Consider the following 20,074-nt stretch of genomic DNA (forward strand, 5'->3'; position numbering starts at 1 on the left):
CACAAAAGCGCTTTTTCCAGCCGCACAAGTGCGAGAAAAATGCGTGTCAGGATATATTAAAATATTAAAAATGGACGAGGCAAATGGCGAACGAAACCGAGTTGACAAATGAACGTTAAAAGTGCGCGGCAATTTTTTCATTCCTTTTCATGCCGCAGCCTTTTGAATTTATTATAACACAAATAACAATGGAGGCGTTGGGGCGAGGGGCGAGGGGCGTGGCCAGCCCAACGCCAATATCCTGCAAAAATGGAATGGCCACGACGTGTTTTTATGGCTGTCTGTTCTTGGCCAATATTCTCAAACAATTATCCCGCTAATAATGCATATTAAAATGTAAATGCTCGGCCAGGTGGGCGATAGGGGCGTGGCCGAATTCATGGCTCTGAATTTATGGCCAACAGCAGTTGACAAAGCAGTGAATAATAGAACATACTCGTGCCTGCCTTGAAAGAAAAGGCCTTTAAAACTGGCGGCTCCAATTATTGCCAGTCGTAACTTGGCCCAAACAAATGGCTGGGAACCTTTAAGCGAATATGGCTGGATTAGAAATGTGTTACTGCGCAAACTGGTCAATTCTGATTCTTGATTCTTGAGTTAATCGCTACTTTTACTTGGCCATAATAAGTTTGTGCGATTTAAAGCTCTGGTTGGGCCGCATACTTGCAAATACGTTTAGAGTAACCTCTTGGCCAGGCTTACTCCTGACTCCTCCTTCGGCCAGATCATTGTGTGCCCAACTTCCGCTAATGGGCCAACTTGGCATCATCGTGGCAACAGTCACGCGCCCATTTCGCAGCGATATAATTCGAGACGCGTCGGACGGCCCTTGAACTGAGTTTTCAACTTGGATTTGGATTTGCCGGCTTCTTTTTGGCCCGAATTTCCGGCCAGGCCGTATAGTATTTCATAAATTTAATTGTCACGTACTCGCATGGATCTAAGCGTGGCTCTGGCCGCTATTTGGGATGGCATATAATACGTGTTTATAACTCCGTTGCGCGATTTAGGCCATAAACGTGTGCTCCGTGACCTACGTGGCGTATACGTTACTTGAGACGCGCTAAATGATTTATTTACTGTATTTATTTAATCTATTTGATGACCCTAGTCGAACACAGCCCAAAACTGGCAGGTGCTTTCGGTAAATTATTTATTTGCTCCATGCTATGTGTGAAAATGCACTCTTCATTTAAGTTTAAATACTCTTTGCCACTATTTGCTCGCCATTTATGTGCGTGCATTATTTATGTTCTTTGCATTGAACTCTATTGACAAACAATAAATTCAATTAAAGGCAAACAAAGATATAATCTCAAAAAAATGAAAATTGCATAGATTTCTTACTTCAACTGGCTCTCAGCAAATTGTTGGTTTTTATTTGGTCAAACGAAACCTTTATCGTTCAGCAAACTAATAAATTATAAATCATTTCTGGGCTCATAAAGAAAAGCTGACATTTATTTTGCAATAGTTATGACTCATCTTATGCGAAGATTAGACCTGGTAGAAACTTTTGCAATTGCGGTCCATTAATTTTGTATAAACTGCAAAACTTAAACATTGTTGATTGCTGCTGCACTTTTCCTCAACTCCTTCTTTCTGCTCATCTTAAGCAGTTAAGCAGTTGTGCTGGCTTTTCCCATTTTCCTGGAAAATATGGGATGTCGTTCTAAACAGCTAGTGCTGCACTCGAATGTGGCACGCATCAAATCACTTTACTCGAGTGCACACTTAATGCCGCTTCAAATGAGCGCAGCTGAGCACCAATACATATGCTAAGGGCTGGCGGATGCGGATGTCTGTGCGGATGTGTGTGCGGACGTGGGTGGATTGCGCAGAAGTATCCCAGCCCAAACATGTCTAGTTTAATGGCAGTCACTCCGCTGATCTGCACGTGCTAGTATGCAACCGTTGAAAAACTGACTTAGAAATGGGACAAAGGATCGCAAATACGCTGCCACTTTGAATGACTTTTAAAAATGTAGTTAAATCGATGCATAAATAGTCGTATTGCCAAAATGGCTCGTAAATCGTTGGATGAAATGAAGAGCGCCGTTTGGCAAACTTCGCTTCGCTTGTTTCATTTGTTTCGTGATATTGTAATTAAAATGGACGCCCCAGTTTCGGGCACAAGTTTCGTAATAAAAATCCAGTTAATAAACTTTGCGTTCAAAATGCAGAAATTCATAATGTTAAGAAATGTTCCGTTTTCGCTCGCTATGTTTTTGGGGATTTTAATTAAATCGCTCGCCGCGCGCCGGCGAAATAAAAAAAACGAAAGGAAATAAAGTAAAATGAGAACCGAATTGAAAGTTTATGTCAGCGAAAAATGGCTGTTATATCTGTCTGTGTGTACCGTTATGCGTGCGTGTGTGTGTGTGTGTTTTTTCTTTTTTTTTGTGTGTGTGTGGGCGGGTATAGGTGTATGAGTCTGCGAGTGCATGAGTGTGAGTGCGCAACCCGACGTCAAATATGTTTGAACAACTTTATTATGCAAAATGCCAAACATTCTCCAACTTGTAGACGTGGCGCTCTCGCCTCTCTATCGTTCCTTTCTCCGCTTTCGCCGCTTTCTTCTTCAGTTTCCCCCTTTCTGTGTGGGTGTGCGAGTGTGTGGGTGAGTAGATTGCTGTGCGCGCAAATCTCATTTGAATTATAATGATGACGCCACGCACACACACACATATCGCAAAAAAGCGAAAAACTGAAGCTTATGCCATAGAAGGGTTTGCTTTTTTTCAGCTCGAATGGGATATATCCCTGGAAAGTAATGCTGATTATTTAACGAGATAGCGGACTATGATTCTCATGGTTTTCTGTGCTTTTTGGCGACTAATGCTGGATTACCTTCGCGGACGCCCAAAAGTATGCAAGCAATAGCATCAAAAAACACAATCGTTGCATACTTTTGGACACTTGTGGGTGGAATGTAGAGGCAATTATGGATGACAGGGTAATAGGGAAGGGGAATGTGATCGCAGCCAAATTTGCGGGGTATCAGCTGGACTGTGTCCCGATTTGGCCATAATTTCGTGCATGCGGCAAGTATAATTGTATGTGTATGTGTATGTGTATGTGTATGTGTTTAGTACATACCTGAGCAAGCCTGCGGTGGCAGCGGGAATATCAGCGTCGTGGAACTTTTGCGCCTGGCCACCGCGCAGCCCAAGGATTGTGGCTTGAAGCTCCGCAGCTGCTGCATGAAATCGGAGCATTCCATTAGGGCCACGTCCGCGAAATGCAGGTCGCACAGGATCTGGTTCTGCAGGATGAGAGAGAGGGAGAGAGAGAGCCGGAATCAGTTGGCCATTTGAGTTTGCGGGATTCTTGCCGCCCGGAGTTTCGCCGTAAGTGATTCAGTCGCGCTTCGCTTTTGGTACTTTTTCGTGTGCCCTTCCTGCCCATATGTAATTTTGATTAAGCCGCCTGCCGCCCGTGCATCCGTCATCCGTAATGAGCTCGTCGAATGGGCGAATGCATTTCAGATGAGTGGGCGGTGGGCTCAGAGGGCAAATAAATACAAGTGTAGGTAACCTTTTCAAATTGGCAATTATTTTCGCTACTTGGGCGCGCTCAAAGTCTTTATTTTCACATTTTTAAGACGCGCAAGAAAAGCTTTTGCATCATAAACCAGTTTCTTAACTGGTTTTTGTTTCCCATTTTTGATAGGACAAGTCACAAAAAAGAGCAGGAGACACCGAGCTCATTGCTTATTTACATCAGTGCATCACAACGCCACAAAAAAGTCGGGGAGCTTCTTTCGTATTTCAATTAATTTTGGATGAGACCTTTCACTTGACATGAGAAAGCGAAACATTAGGACTTTGCTGCAGACTGTCGGAATTTACAAATTAACAAAAAGCTCCTTGCACAATTACATCATTTAAACGGGAGAAATGACTTAAAATTAAATGTTTGTTAGGCTAGCCAACATATATTTTAGCGCACTTTGTTATCAGTTCAATTACTATATATTTTTAGAAATTAATATATTAAAATAAATGCCAGCCAACATATATTTTAGCCCACTTTGTTATCAGTTCAATTACTATATATTTTTAGAAAATAATATATTAAAATAAATGCCAGCCAACATATATTTTAGCCCACTTTGTTATCAGTTCAATTACATTTTTGGGTTATAATATATTAAAATAAATGCTGGCCAACATATATTTTAGCCCACTTTGTTATCAGTTCAATTATATTTTTAGAAATTAATATATAATACTAAAATAAATGCCAGCCAACATATATTTTAGCCCACTTTGTCATCAGTTCAATTATATTTTTAGAAAATAATATATTAAAATAAATGCTAGCCAACATATATTTTATGCCACTTTGTTATCAGTTCAATTATATTTTTGGGTTATAATATATTAAAATAAATACTAGCTAACATATATTTTAGCCCACTTTGCTATCAGTTCAATTACATTTTTGGGTTATAATATATTAAAATAAATGCTAGCCAACATATATTTTAGCCCACTTTGTTATCAGTTCAATTATATTTTTAGAAATTAATATATAATACTAAAATAAATGCTAGCCAACATATATTTTAGCCCACTTTGTCATCAGTTCAATTATATTTTTAGAAATTAATATATAATACTAAAATAAATGCTAGCCAACATATATTTTAGCCCACTTTGTTATCAGTTCAATTATATTTTTGGGTTATAATATATTAAAATAAATGCTAGCCAACATATATTTTAGCCCACTTTGTTATCAGTTCAATTATATTTTTAGAAAATAATATATTAAAATAAATGCTAGCCAACATATCCCACTTTGTTATCAGTTCAATTACTATATATTTTTAGAAAATAATATATTAAAATAAATGCCAGCCAACATATATTATATTTTAGCCCACTTTGTTATCAGTTCAATTACATTTTTGGGTTATAATATATTAAAATAAATGTACCAAATATTTGAGCAATATTTTCGTGGAATACTTCTTGGCAAAACGAATTAGGGCTATTACCCCATTTTATTTTTATTTTTGTGAACTTACCTTGAATCTCCTGGCCCGTTTTTGGTTGGGCCCAGTCAAGTTCAGACCACACGAATTGCAGCGCAGGCACTCCTCGTGGTAGTGATTGTTGTCATAAAGCGGCGATGGTTCTGCAATGTAGAGCGGAAGAGGGACACGGTTCAGTTGGGCAAATCAATTCATCGGAGGCCAGGAAGCCAGGAAACCAGAAAGCCAGAAAGCCAGAAGCCGAACGGGGACGAGCCAGCTGACAAGCCCATTAATTTGCATAACCATCGGCGTAATGTGGGGCGGGATTTCAGAATTCAGATTTCAAAGGCACAGGGACCAGGTTCTAATACAGCAACCGAAACAGGAGCAGAACCAGAACCACCTAATACTCCTCTACACATCACATGCACCAGCTGGCAGCAGCCAGCAGCCAGCAGCGACTCAATTACAAACGGAAATGAGTTTCTAATACAGGCAAATTGCAAAAGGATAGATATCCTTGTGGAGCAGCAAAATTGTTGCTTGTCGAGTTGATGAATGGCTGTTGACGGGCTCGCCTCGCCCTCGACATACCCTCTAACCAAGCCCGGAGTTTCTGACAACTTGGGCGGCCAATCATAATCCGCTGGACGCAGCTGAAGCAGAGTTATCTTGGAGATGATGAGTAATGACTTGGGCTGTGCTGCTTTTCTTTAAAATTACATCTACAGTCAGCTGTGTTGCGGAAAGTATTATTTTTTGTGGACTCAAATTAAAAGGTGACTGCTTGCCAGGCAATAGATACAAATGCAGAAAGTATCTGAAATTTCCCGGAAATTCCTCAAACGCCAGCGCTATTTGTTGGTCAGGAGCTTTCCATCTCCTGGTAATTTTTTGTGAAGAGCAATCAAGGAGCTGTAATAACGAGCACGTGTGCGTGGCGGCTCACCCAATCCTGCTCGGCACTCAGTTGTTCAGTTGTTCGCCTCGACACCGGAAATCATAATTAAATGAAGCAGGCAAGCGGAAACACATTATGAGCCGACAACGAGTGAAACAACCTGATCATGGCCATCAACAGCGTTGTCCTCAACTCGTATTCGGTGTGGCCCAAACCAGTAATCAGTAACCAGCAAATGTAGCTGCCCAAAGGGCTTCCTTTTTGCCTGTGGCTGTTGGCCACGTTTCACTGAATTTGAATTCGAGTGCATTCAGAAGCTGGTTGCACCGGGCGTATACTTGATATTATTGAGCTGCTTCCGATGGCCGAGAAACTATGTGTGACTGCAATTGTATAGATTGCAACTAGTAGTTTGGCTTCTTCTTGAAATGTTGCATTAAAGCGAACCAATTCGAGCTGAAGTTAAATGAATGCTTAATGCGAATAATAATAATCAAAAACCGTTTTATGGCCAGTTGACCAGAAAGTCCAGTGAATTCATGGCAATTTAAATCCTCGGATCCTTGGCGGAATCAGCAGCAGAAGTCCTCGCGATTGTTTGTGCCAACTTGAATTACTTTTCGCCCTGCTCCCTGATTTTTCCCAGCCTTCGATACAATTGAGCTCGGCTGGAAAAAGGGCCCGTTCGCAGTTAATTTGCAAATTCGCATCCGTATCCAGAGAGCAGCCGGGAATTTCTGGCCACTACAAGTGCGGTCCGAAAGTTTGCGCATATTTTTGCATTAATGAAGCAGTCCCCCAGTAGCATTTGCATTTGAATTTGCATTCGATGGAGTGGAGCACTGGACTGGAATGGGAGCTAATTGGTCTGCTGGCCCGCAACTAAGCGCCCAAACTAATGCAATGAATGTCGAGATACATCCAAAGGGCCGAGAACCTCTGGCCAAAGGCGGCCATTCATAGCAGCAATCTGCAGACGGCAATCTGCCGCAAATTGCATTGTCAAGTGCACGACAAGCGGCCGAAATGAGCAGCACAAATGATCAGGATGGTCGAGCTGGTCGAGCTGGTGAGATGGCCAGGATAGTCTGGTTGGCCAAGACACTCAGAAGTCATGGCCATGACTCACCTGGGTGACACTGAGCGAAAATGGGAGGAAATGCTGCTGCGCAGGATTGGCTTTACGTTTTTGTTTGAGCATAAATGCCTTCTTAGTGCCTTTTTTCTCTCGGTGTATGGCCAAGCACTTCACTTCACTTCACTTCAGCACTTGAGTTAAATGAGGCATTAAAATGGGAAAAACTATTAGCGCTGCTGGCGAATTTTAATCAGAATCGCGCTTCGAATTTGACTAATTGAAAGACGACAAGATGGAGCCCAATTACTCGGGCTGCAGCTATAGGATTCAAGTCCAGCGATTCATATTTTATTGCTGCGCCGTGAGTTGACTTGACTCGACTTTACTTGACTTGCCATGCTCCCAATTTCCAGCATTTCCCCCATTTCCCCCATTTCCCCACTTGCTTTTATGACAGCTGCCGCATGGAAAACTTTGCATCTGCACTTTGCAGCTGCCGGGGGCGGCGGTGCGGCTAGGGGCGTGGCAGGAGCGGGCATACAATATAAATTCATGACTTTGATAAATTACCAACTAATGACCCAAAAGAATGGCAAACTTCTGGTTTTTAGTGCAGAAATCAAGCGTTAACTTTCCCGAAGGCTTTCCCTCAGTTGTGAGGGGCTGGAATTTGGATTTTATTGCATGCCCAGCCCTTCGGAGAAAGTCCAAAACAATAGCTGCTTAATGGCTCGTGACAGAGCTCCTGCCAAATCCTACAGCTGGGTGCAAAATAATAGGTTGTTGCCTGTGAAATTCTAACTTCCTGCCGGCGTAATACAAAGTGATTTAATCTCGGTTACAGATAATTCAAATAATTCAACTAATTTAATATATTAGTATGCTTGAATATTTTTTTGATTATTTGTAATAAAATGTTGATTACTGCTGTTTGCTAATCAGCTCCCTAAGAATGGGCGTGGCAACTGCAAATTGAGTGCAAATGCAATTTGCTGCGAGCCATAGTTGCATACAAGTAGTTGTCGCCGAGGAAAAGGGCGGAAAAGCGGGGCAAGCGGGGGAAAATCCAGATGGAAAGTGGCTGTGGGGATGAGCAGCAGCTTAATTGAGCGTGAATAATATTGGACTGGGGATAGTGGCACATGAGCAGCACAGAAGCCAGTCAACTTCAGTGCACTTTCATTAAAATTACACAGACTGCAGGAAAATAGCAGCAAAATAGCAGCAAAATGGCGGGGAAAGCTGGGTGGAAATTGGCCAATTGCAGTGCAATGCCCCAGCCTGCTGCTGCAAGGAAAACCCTCGATGCAAATGTACAAATCAATTTTCCGACTTACGCGCGCCGCGAAAATTCCAAGTCAGGTTCAAGTCAAGCAATAGTTTAGTTATATAGTTAGTTTTCTTTAAGCTTGAACCCAAAATATCAGCAGTTAAAGAACACGCATAAATTTAGCTGAATTGTGGAGGGCTTACTCATTTTCCAATACAAACAGCAATAAATCGGATCAACCACACAAAAAGGCAGCCTTTCAAGGCGACGATTACTGTGGATTTTCCTCGAAGAAGACAGCAATGTGGCCACAGTTTTGGCCAATTATCGGTGACGGGGGATTGTCATTGGCCATGAACCGCAGAGCACGGCTTGCATGTCAGCCGGCTGTTTGTCGCATTTTGCTGATTAGTGCAGTGCAATTAAATTGAAGCATATCATTTGCGACCATACCAATTTGCCCCATGTGCACCGCAATGTCACAGGGGTGCGAGGGGTGCGAGGGGGTCATCATTTCGGGGTCACGCGGGGTCAACGCGGGGTCACGCCGGTCGTACGTGCGTATTTATGGGTCAACTGGGATCAAAAGGAGCTGGACGCACACGCGATGTGCAAGGACCTCGCACCCCCGAAGGAACAAAAGGACGGAAGGACGGGAATGACATAAAAAGTACACACAAAGTGCAGCATTAGCGTGACTTTTTATGACGCACGCTGTGGCGAAATCTGTCAAACAGATCACACAATAAATCGTCCGCAAATGTCGCAACAGCTTATGAAATCAATAGTTTTCTATATGCGCACTGAGCTGAAATGCATGCATATTCATACAATTTATTGCCGAGTTTCCAGCTGCACGGCGGGGAAACTGCACTTTTCTTTGGGCTGCATAAATATTTAATATTTATGAAATATATATAAAAATACATGTCATGGGAAATGCAATGCTATCATTTAATAAGCTTTTAATTATCAGCGATGCTCATTTTCTTCGATTTTTAGCACATTTTGTGGGATTCAGCGCTTTATTTAGGCTTTCATAAGCGTGCTATTTAAAATCTCGACGTGGCTTTCCTCCCCGACGCCAAAAGCCACAAAAATAGGAACGAAAATAGGAGACCAAGTATGCAACATAAATTCCAAAGTCGGCACGTAAAATGCTTTTTTGCGGCATCGCCAGGCGCGCATAATGCGGCTTTTAATGGAATTAACGTGCGCAAAAATGTTTCGCTGCCGCCGACTAAATGCTCCGCCCACTTTTCAGCCATTGGCCCCGCCCACTTGCCACTTGCCACTTGCCACCCACTTCTTGCCGCCCGGCGGCACATGTGCCATGGGGCGAAAGGAAAGTAGACGACACCAAATGGATTTGGGGCTCAGTGCGCACCATGTACGAATGAGTTGTGATTAATTTTTGTGCCCGACAGGATTTGGGATTTGAGATTGGGATTGGGGCGCCTGGTTTCCAGCGCCGCAGATTTGATTTATAAACATGAGCCGCACTTTTCGCACTTGTTGCACGGCTTTCCGTCGACGGCGGCGCAAAAAAAGTGTACAAAACTGGCAAGAAAATCTGGGAAATGTCGAGGAAAACTGGCAAGTTGCGTGCCCGGCGATGATAATCGTTAATGGAACAAGTCACACATGTCAACTGCTTCGAAAGTGGCATTGGTTAATCGAACTCCTCGATGGATTTATGGCTGGTGGGGCAGCTAGTGAATAATGGCTGTTAACAACTGGGTTCAGCGTTTACAAGCTGCCCATTAATTAATTGAATAGTTCAAAAACAAGTGAGGCTAAACTAATAAAACACAAACTAATTTGCACTAGAATGCAGATAGCAGGAAAATTAAGCGTTACATTTTGCAGCTGCAACAACGTTGCATTGCATTGAGCCAAGTTATAAACTATGTTTATGGAGGAAAACTGTTGAAACTTTTTGCCACTGACATCATAAAAATGTGTGCAAAACTACAGGGAATTTAAATGCAAACTTGCAGTACCAGTCAACTGCAACTTTCCTTTGGGCCTGGATAATTAGAAGCCGTCAATTGAATGCTTGCTAGCCAAGAATAGAAAAGTTGTATTCGAAATGTATGTATATAGAAATTACTTTTATTAATAAGGATTAGCATTTCATGGGATTTGCGTTTTCTTTCAAAAATTTCCATATCCTTGCGGCACTTTTGGCTGAGACTTCCATCTAGCTTGCAAGTTCCATTTTACTTTGATTCCCGGTCACGAATTAGCCGGAGCTTCTGGATCCCCCAGAGAAAGGCTATTTCCCCCAAAGTGTGGAGCACGGCATGTGCGAATCAATCCGCAGACCCTTGGCCCAGAAAACCCACTGAAAATCCGATGGCTTCTGGGCAATTTACATAAAAACTTTTCTCGCCAGAAGAGAATACATATTAAAAAGTCGAAAGTGCGGGGCAAACGCACACACGAGTATATGTGGATTTTCGGTGGGGGCTTTAAGTAACCCAAAGTGCAGCAAAAGTTAATTCAGTTTTGAAATGGTTGCGAGCGTGCTAGTTTTGCGTCAATATAAGCCGCCCACAAAAAAAGGAAAAGGGAAAGGGAAAAGGGATGTGGCATGGATGTGTGTGTGTGAAAATCCTCCTTTTTTCGTGGCAGCCAGGGAAAACTTTATCGAAAGTTATTCTTTCCAGGGAATTCGTCTGCTCCTTGGCTGCGCCTTGTATCATCTTTTCGGAATTTTGTGTTTTATTCTTTTGCAAGTAATATTCATGAGGCCTGCGTGCGGCTGTCAGCAGCAGGACTCACCTCCTTCCGAGGTCCTGGCCATTAGCTGCCCGCCAATCCCTGCCACTCCTGCCAGTCCGCCAACCTGAATCCTCCTCGCTCAATCAATGTCAGCTCGAAAGATCCGGATCCAACATCCTGGCTCTGGTTAAATCACTTGGAATTTTATTGAGTAAACTGCTTTGCAATTATTCTCATCTGATGCCAACTCATCCCCCGTCCCAATTAGCAAAAAGCGACAACAAGCTGCGGCAGATACGTATCCAGACCGGATTTGCTGACAGTCTGCTGGACGAGGGAGCTCATCGATTTGGCTTTGTGTGGTTGGCTGGATTCGGTGTTTTATTTATTTTGTTTTTTGGTTTTTTTGTTTGGGAAATTGGGCTGGCCCGAATGACAATAAAAGTTGCTTAGAAAAGTTGTTCATTTCGTTTGAGTGGATCATTGGGATTCCTCCCGTCAAAACAAACTGAAAAGTTTTCAGCATTGCAGCTAGTTGGATTTTGTTTATATTTGTTTCTTAAATGAAATGCTATTACAGACGCATTTAAAGGCATCTCCAAGTACACTAATAACTGGCTAAAACTCAGAAAAGATCGTTTTGCAATTCGGCAGACGGAAAGTAATTGGATAATTCTGAAAATGGCTGATCGCCTCGAATCAGGCATAGTAAGTAAGTTTAATGGAGTGGAATTAGTAATCGACCTTAAATAGCCGTCGTATTTAAACGATGTGTACTGGCTGGCTGGCTTTTCGTGCCAAGCCGGGAATTAATTAAATTCTTGGCGTCTGGGAGCGACTACAGGGAAATGAAAGCAATAACTTCAAACTTTAGCTCTGGTCAGAGAGACAGAGAGAGACGGGGCTATTGTGGCCTGAAGGAGAGGGCGCTACAGCGTGCGACAGAGATGGGTGGACATTGTAAGCATTGCTGGTTAATGGGTCAGGTGATTTCTATTGTCCTCGCCGTTGTCCTCTTTCCCGCCGGACTGCATGTTTAATCCAAATTACTGAAATACACACAGACACGGGACACGTCGTCCTTTGTGTTCTGCCCATATCCATGTGTGTGTGTGTGTGTGTGTGTGCGTGTGCGTGCGCGTGTGTGTGGGTGTGGGTGTGGCTTTAGCTGTGCTGGTGGCGGAGCAACGCCACCATCTTGTCCAGCCTTGTTTGCTGTATTTTAATGAATCTATGAGTCGGCCATTCGGTGTGCGGTGTTAATTGAGCCAAAGTCAAACATTCTGTCTGGCCAACAGCCAGCGCACCACCCACTATCGCACAACTTTCGCCCAACTTTCGCCCACCTTTCACCCACATCACCTCAGTTCAATTAGTGCGACGCAGCATTGGGGCTTGCTCCACACTTTTTTCCTATGCGTGCGGGTCTTGTGTGTTAATTTGATTTTATGAAAATAGCCGCAAGAAAATGACAAGGAAATGGCCGATTTCGTGGGTGCAAGGGTTAGCAGTAGGTGTATTTTTAATTATCAGCAGGATCCATTAATAGTAATGGTTGCTTAGTTTTCGAACATATTAATTCATGGTGGTTAAACTTGAATTACATGCTCAGCTTGAGATTAAATGTTTAAAATTCGAGTGATGCTTATTACAATGCATTTAAGTACTTAGGTTTTTATGTTTTAATGCCATATTCACGGATTTACTTGCAGTGAATGTGTAATTTATTAGGGTCCGTTGCCCAAGTGCACAATAAATTGCCTTCATTATATTAACAACAAGGCAGTAATTGTAGGTATTTGTCGATATAGCCGGGGGAAATATGAAAATATAGCATTTATTGCCAGTTTTGTGACCCACTTCGATGGATTAATAACTTATCCAGGCAGCGGCTGCTGATTGAGCGAGTTCGTGGACAGTTCCTGACAGTTTTTCCCCACCAAACCGTAACCCTAGCCCTAAATAACTGCCAGAGCTTTCCCTCAGTTTTCCAGAGCCAAGTGCGGACCATGAAGCTTTTCTAAGGCGATGGCTATATTGATTTCCTGCGGCATTAGGCTGACTTATGGCTTGTGGTGTCCAGGGGGTTGTAATGCGTACAACGGTGCGTATGATTGACGAAAGGCTCCAGCAGTCGGCTACGCAATTTGGATACTCCTCACGGACACCGACACAGACACAGACACACACAGAGACAAGGGCTGGAGAAAGTGACGAAGAAAGCGAGGAGGAAGTCGCAGGGAACAAGGAACAGACGGCGAAGGAACAACAATTGACAAGCATCTTGTTTGGCAAATAAACGCGAGCCATTACCACGAAACTAAAATGCTGTCTCAATATTATTATTATTATTATTATCATTATTATCATTTCAATGGCCTCCGCCCGCTGTCTTTGTCGGTTTATAGGTTCCTTGTTACTTTCCTTATTTTTGTCTTACTTCCTTTCCTCTTTGTTTTTGCCGCTTTTTATGAGACACTCGTGTTTGGCTGTCAAATATTTCAACAGCCCGAAAGTGACAGCTGTTAATGGCATTATACATTTGTGGCACTGAAGTTGCTATTGGTGGCTACGCCCACTTTTCGGGTTCTACATTCAGGTGGCGAGTCCATCATCGACGGCAGGACTGCTGGTCGCCAAGTATTTTATATTTTTATTTGGCCCTGTCCCCAATAACAATTTGAATTTTATGGCCCTGGGCTGGCTGATTTGAAAACTTTCGAGTTTTCAGTTTCGTAATCGATTTGGCCAAGGGGCGTCAGCTGCTAATTCCTGCGATTACGAACTGTTTTACGAGAGAGCCGCAGTTGGCCATTAGGTCAGCCCATCAATCAGCCACCCATCAATCAAAGGATCGAAAATAGCCGCCTCTTGTTTGTTTGTTTCTTTGTTTGCTTCTGGGGCATACCGCCCACTTTTCTTCAGGCAACAATTTTCGCGAACATCTCGTTTTTTCGACCTTTTTCGCGAAACTTTAATCCATCTTGCGAGGTCGGTCAATTTTCAATTCGTGACATTATTGATGCGTTCCTAAAAATATAGATGAACGAAGCAGCAGCTGCTCGCCCTTGACAGTGCGTTTCATTTCTATCAAACTGATCGAAGCATTTAAATACGGCTCAATTAAGTGAAGTTACAAATCTTTTGGCAATTTACCCAAGTCATACAAATTCTGGAAAATAATTGGGGGACACTGTGGCACAAATAGAATTATTCTAATGAATAAATGCAAATGTAATTACAGGATCAGCTCTACAGTGGTAAGTACCCGTTCATCGAGCCGAATTGGGTAATAAAATGGTAATAAAATAGCCCCCTTTTTAGCCCGTAAATTAGCATAAAAATGTACGTAATCAATAGCCAGTTGAGATACTAATTGGAGTACAGTTTGGCAATTGCTGCTAATCCTTTGAGCCGCATTTTGATGAGCTGCTGCTCAACCGACTGACTAGTTGCACATAAAGTGCAATGGCGTAGACAATGCAATTTAAGTTTGAACTTTAAGAGCATTACGATTATTACTGTCTAAGTATTTAAAGGGCAGACACAAATGGAATTACTGCCTGATTGGCAATCGCAGGCCGAGCACTAATTGCTTGAATTAAATCAAGTGCTTGAGCATTTTTCTCCTGCAGTGCTCACACTCAATATTAATTAGTGAGCCAACAAAGAGGGGCAGCCTCCACTGGCCGTAAATCCTTTCCAGGACTCCAAGTGCGCCTAATTGACGAACATACGGTCTTTCGATCTTCCGGCTCATAATCGAGTTAGAGGGAAAATAATTGTGTTGTCATAAATATGCAAGCATTAATGGACATTCTCTTCCTTACTCTACTTTAGTGGCATATCTTGATCTACACTACATTTACTTCTAAACACAGTTTCTTTGAAATGCCAACCTATCTTGCAGATCTTTCGCAAAAGGGAATAACTTCTGTGAACTCGTTTTTGTACGTAGTGCGAGTAAATCTAAAGGCTAACTTTACCTTGGCTACCATTCGTTGTGCTTTGAATGTCGCCCGTCTGCTGGCAACAAGTTAAATCAATAAATTTTGCATTTCAATGCGACCAAAGTTTGTCCCTGGCCGTCGTGAAGAAGAACTTGTTGCACTTGCAGTGGCAGCTGCAAAATGCGCCGGGGGGCGGGGGGCGGGGGGCGTTATAAAGGAAGTGGCCAGTGCTGTTGCTGCATCAGTATCAAACTCGAATCACATTTCATTCATAACAGCGGGAAAGAGAGATTGCGAGAGAGAGAAGGGGCGAAGTCGGCGCTCATTCATTTCCTGGCTGTCACACAGATACTCACACACACACACACGCACGCACGCAGATAGTGCACTTTCATTCATTAAAAGGCATTTGGAGGCGGCAGGGACGCGCGGAGGCGTGGTCGCGCTGCCTTGTATGGCTGCCAAAATGGCATTCAATTGAATGGATGACGCTCGGAAAATGTTTGGAAAATCTAGCAGCTCTATCTGTCACAAGAACTGAAAATATAGTAATATTATATGAATTTGACACGAATTAAATGCCATTCGCATGTTGTTAATTATAGCAGCGATTTATTAAGTATTTGTGGCAAATAGTGAAGCATTTGCTGCGACCAGCAGTCTGTTAACCCCATTCACGTGCAACAAGTAAGAGTTGGTGAAGTAGTGTCTACATTTTGGCAGCCCGCCAGTTGGCGGGGTATGCATTGCTTAGTCTACGAATTATACAGACCGCTGCGGCTGCGATTGCTGCTGCTGCTGGCGCTGCTGCTCGACGGCTGCCGACGGCCACTGCGCAGCAGGGGTGCGGGTGTGGGTCCGGTGGCGGTATGGCCGCTGCCGGCGCCGCTGCCGCTGCCGCTGCCGCCACCGACGACATCGACGTACTCGGCCACGTCGCTGCTGTTGTGCTGTTTACTTGGGGATCCTGCGATGTTGCAGCTGCAACAGTCGACGCCGACGATGAAAAGTGTTCACGCACCGCACACACACACGCACAGCAAAAAAAAGTTAGAAGGCAGGATATGAGAAATATACACGTACGCACGTACACACACACACGCAGTCAGCCGAGACGCTCACACACACTCAACCACTTATGCGCAATGGTGAGCTGAACGATAGTTTGCCAAAAATCGTAGCATACTTTGCCGCGCTACTGTGTTCTTTCGTCTTTGCTCGCTACGCTTGCTTTTTAATTTATATTTATTGTTTTTTTTTTTTTGCTCCTGTATTTCAGACTCGATTCGCCGGCTGCGCTGCGATTTTCGTTCGACTGGCTGCTGCGGTGCTTGTGGCACGTCTGTTACTTCAACACCAACTGAATGGCATGTGTCGCGTGAAAAGGACGCGAATCCCAGGCCGAGTGGACAGGTCCTTGCCAGCGAACAGCTGTCCTGGCGCCAAGCAGCTGACAGCAGCTTTTCCCTCACTAAACAAGGCAAGTGCCTGAAGCTTTGCGCTTTTCCAGCTTTCGGTGGATCTGGTAAGCTGGCCAAAAAGCTCTCAGTGCGGTTGGCAGGACCAATTGGGTGGGAATTTTGAATTTTGAATTTTGAAAACCACGCGCTCACCTGTCTGGGTGCTGGAGTCGAAGAAGGTGCTGGTCGTCTCCACGGTCATGGTGCCGATGGTGCCGTCGATGATCTGCGCCGACGAGTCGCGTCTGCCACGATAACTGCGCATCGAGGGTAATATTAGTCGTATATAACACAGATCATTCAATTAATAACACATGAATTGATAGTTAAAGGACTTACCGACAGACGTCGTCGCTCTGGGAGCTCTGCCGCCGAAAGTTGCGGCAGCGGATCATCTCCTCGGTGGTCGACTGTCGCCGGAATCCCCTGGCGATGAGGATCTCCTCGGTGGTGGACTGCCGCCGGATGGCCGGCCGCTGGTTCTGCTCGACGGTGGTCTGCGTTTGTGGCCTAGAGCAGGGACTGGGATCCCGGGAGGAGCAGCAGCTGTTCGAGTCCGGCGATCTCGGCGATCTGGCTGCCGAGCTGCTCTGCCTGCGGAGTGTGTGGCGCCTGGGACTGCCATCCCGCTCGTGGGAGCGATCCGGCGATAGATGCGTCCGGGAATCGCGGCGACCGCCACGCGAGGCGCTGTCCGGTGACAGGGAATCCCGCCGAGAGGTGCGCCTCTCGCAGTCGTCCGGCGGATCGGGACTGAGGGCGGGCTGGGAGCCGCGCCTACTGCCGCCCGGCAGGCAGCCCTCGTCGAAGGCGGTCGCCTGGCGCTGCAGCCGCTGGAGGCGTGGCGCGCGCTCCGGACTGACGCCTGCCTTGGAGTCCCGCCGATTGACGCGGCCGCACTGCGTCTGTGAGTCGCGACGACCCTTCGGCGCCGTTGGACTCGTTGCCGGAGGCGTCACGGAGCTGGTGATGATCGTCGGCGGCGGCAGGGCCTGGCACGCGGAGTCCACCTGCTGGTGGGCCAGGTGGTGAGTGCTCGAGTGCGTCGAGATCAGGGGCATGGAGTGGTCCGAGCAGGAGCCGGCGGAACTGGTGGACGGGCGCTGCTCCTGCCGGAAGTTTGGGAATTCCGGCGCGGCCAGTGAGTCGCGCTTCTTGGCCATCTGGTACTTGCCGGGTGGCGGGGGCGTGGTCACCCGACCGGCCACATTGCTGTCGCGCCGACTGCTGGACAGGTAGCTCTCTCCGGATCCGCGCCGGGATGCCTGGTGGTTTGGTGGTTCGGTGGTTGGTAATTGGTGGTAGCCAGGATGTGCGATGGTTTGGAGCGTTTTGGAGCGTTTTGGAGTGGTGGGAAAGAGAGAGAACAGCGCCACGGGTTAGGGGTCAAGGTGGTGGTCAAGGTGGAGCCAAAAGGTGCTGGTAATATGTAAGAACCACCTGGCAACTGCACTCGCTTGCAAAATGATCTCCACTACTTTGAAATCACTGAGTGCATTTGCCAGCAGTTCTTAGTTGGCTTAGTTTGGAACTAATCCGACTTGGTTTTCTTATAGATTATGGTTCATCCCGATACTTACGCTCTTGGAGCACTCGACGACGACGGGCACCGAGACACTGGGCTGCTCCTCAACTGCCCCGCTCTCGCGGCGATTCCAGTGCCTCACGAACTCGGCGGTATTCGAGTCCCGCCGCGACCTCATGCTCCGGATGCCCGAGTCCGCGGACGACTCGCGCCGCTTGCGAGGCGCCATGTAGGTGGTGCAACCAGCACCGCCGGAGCCCCCGGCACCCGTGCTCGCATCCGTGGTGGTGGAGGTGCGCCACGGCAGGCTGCGGGCCAGGTCCGCCAGCGTTTCGCGGCGATTCAGCTGCGCCTTGGAGCGGGATGCTTGCTGCAGCTGCTGCTGCTGCTGCTGCTGCGAGTGGTGTTGCTGCTGCTGCTGCTGCTTGGTGCCGCCGCTCCACTCCCGCAGGATGTCCGTCAGCTGGGCCAGCGAGCTGCGCCGCCGGCGCTGCAGTCCCGGCGGCGGCGAGGTGCTCGGCGGCGTGGTGATCTGGGCCGCCGAGTCCCGCCGGCCGCCCAGCCGCTGCCGGATGGTGGACTCCTCCAGCTGAAAGCGAAAGATCCGCATTACTCTCAAGACGTTTTTCATATACTCGGCTGCACTTATGGGTAAGTGGTAATTGGAAGTCGGCTTTTAAGTTAAAAATGTTCAAGTTGCATACATTTTTAGAGGTATTTTCTTAAGTCCAAGTGTAGCAGTGAAACATTTAACGAAATTTAATGTTAATTACTTTAATTGAAATCGAGCTTAATGCTGCAGTGAATTTATTGCGCAAGTGCTTCAAATTACAGCGAAATGCCAAAATATATGTACATTTTAGGTTACAATTAGTTGCCAATTGAAAATGACTTTTAGTATGCTTTCCAAGATTTTCTAAGATTTTTATTTTTTTAAATAAGCTAAAATATATTAAAACTGTAAGCAGTTCTATGATTTCTCGCACAAATTTGGTTGGAATAAGTAAGCTCCAGCTCTTTTTAAGGCCACAACCACTGATATTCAGCACTATTCAAAATTGTTCACTATTAACAGGAATTGTTTGTGCACTTTGGGAAATTCTTTAAAATACATAGTACATATAGATAGTTTTCATTCGAATCAGCGAATCAGTGGACCCCACCTGTTCCCGCACAAGATCGTCCCAGCCGTTGCCGCCCTGCCACACCAAACCCACTTGGTGCGACATGATGGGCAGGTTGCACACGAAGCAAATGGCTGTCATCGTCCTGGAAAACACAAAACGGCATTAGTAAATTCTCAAAAATGGCCATCAATCACTTAATGTTAGGCAAAACGCATGCGGTTAAAACGAAGCGAGGAAAAGTGGGAAAGTTGAAGATGGGACAGTGTCATGCGGCGAAGAATGTATGAATGGCAGGTGTTATTTTTGGATCGGCTGCTTGGCTGGCAGGCGAAGCTTTTCTCGAGTAGGAGAGCTTCGTCCTCAGGACTTGCGAAAGCCACAGGCTCAAAGCTTGCTCGAAAAGTTGGAAAGTTGGAAAGCTGGAAAGCTTGCAAAGCTGTTAGTGTTAGTGTTAGTGAGTGTGGCATGCGGTGAAAGTGCTTTAGGATGTGAAAGTTCCAAGGTGAGAGTCCTGGCTTTGGTTTCAGTTTTCATTTGGCGTGCATAGAGAAAAGCGTGGAGAAGAGGAAAGCTTTTTGTGGGCTTTTTGTTATTTTGTTATTTATCTGGTGGGAAAGTTAGGGCGCTTCCGCTGATTTTTGAGGTCAGGTGGCGTTGCGGGTGTTTTAGAGTTTAACAGCTTAAGAGTTTTCTCTGGGTTGCTAACTTTTTGCGTATGACCACGCAGGTGCTGCTGCACGGCTGATCCATGGACCGGTAATGCCGCAGTTTTGACATGGCGCATGTTCTGGTTTCTGTGGCAGCGCCCGCCGATCCTCGGAAGTGAGCGGTATCCTTCGGCTCCTGCCGCTCCTGCGGCGCTCCCTTACTCGGCTTTCTCCGGCCTGGTCCTCCTCCTTGCGGTCTATTTAAGGTTCGAGTTTTTACGAGTGATTGCGACTTTCGGGCTTTCGGCTAGCCGAAAGTGCGGTGATTTGGGTCTGTATTTTTGTATTCGTGAGTTTCTTTTCAGTGGGGCTTTTGGGGTTTTTTATTTTTGGAGGGGGATGGTA

At 45.4% G+C, this 20,074-nt stretch overlaps 1 protein-coding gene across 3 annotated transcripts in view; it reads right to left on the reverse strand.

The window, feature by feature from the left end:
• Nucleotides 1–19,799, reverse strand: part of LOC6551003 — a 41,077-nt gene extending 21,278 nt beyond the window's left edge. For all 3 annotated transcript variants that reach the window (XM_026982293.1, XM_026982292.1, XM_026982291.1), the window contains exons 1-7: nucleotides 19,729–19,799; nucleotides 19,059–19,164; nucleotides 17,951–18,484; nucleotides 16,710–17,635; nucleotides 16,524–16,627; nucleotides 5,036–5,145; nucleotides 3,100–3,265 (exon numbers count right to left, since the gene is read on the reverse strand). In XM_026982293.1, coding sequence (XP_026838094.1) covers nucleotides 3,100–3,265; nucleotides 5,036–5,145; nucleotides 16,524–16,627; nucleotides 16,710–17,635; nucleotides 17,951–18,484; nucleotides 19,059–19,164; nucleotides 19,729–19,799 — 2,017 coding nt within the window. The remainder of the gene's footprint in view (nucleotides 1–3,099; nucleotides 3,266–5,035; nucleotides 5,146–16,523; nucleotides 16,628–16,709; nucleotides 17,636–17,950; nucleotides 18,485–19,058; nucleotides 19,165–19,728) is intronic.
• Nucleotides 19,800–20,074: the final 275 nt, after the last annotated feature.

This window comes from Drosophila erecta, unplaced genomic scaffold (assembly GCF_003286155.1).
Source record: "Drosophila erecta strain 14021-0224.00,06,07 unplaced genomic scaffold, DereRS2 tig00000126-arrow-pilon, whole genome shotgun sequence".
NCBI classification, from domain to species: Eukaryota; Metazoa; Arthropoda; class Insecta; order Diptera; family Drosophilidae; genus Drosophila; species Drosophila erecta.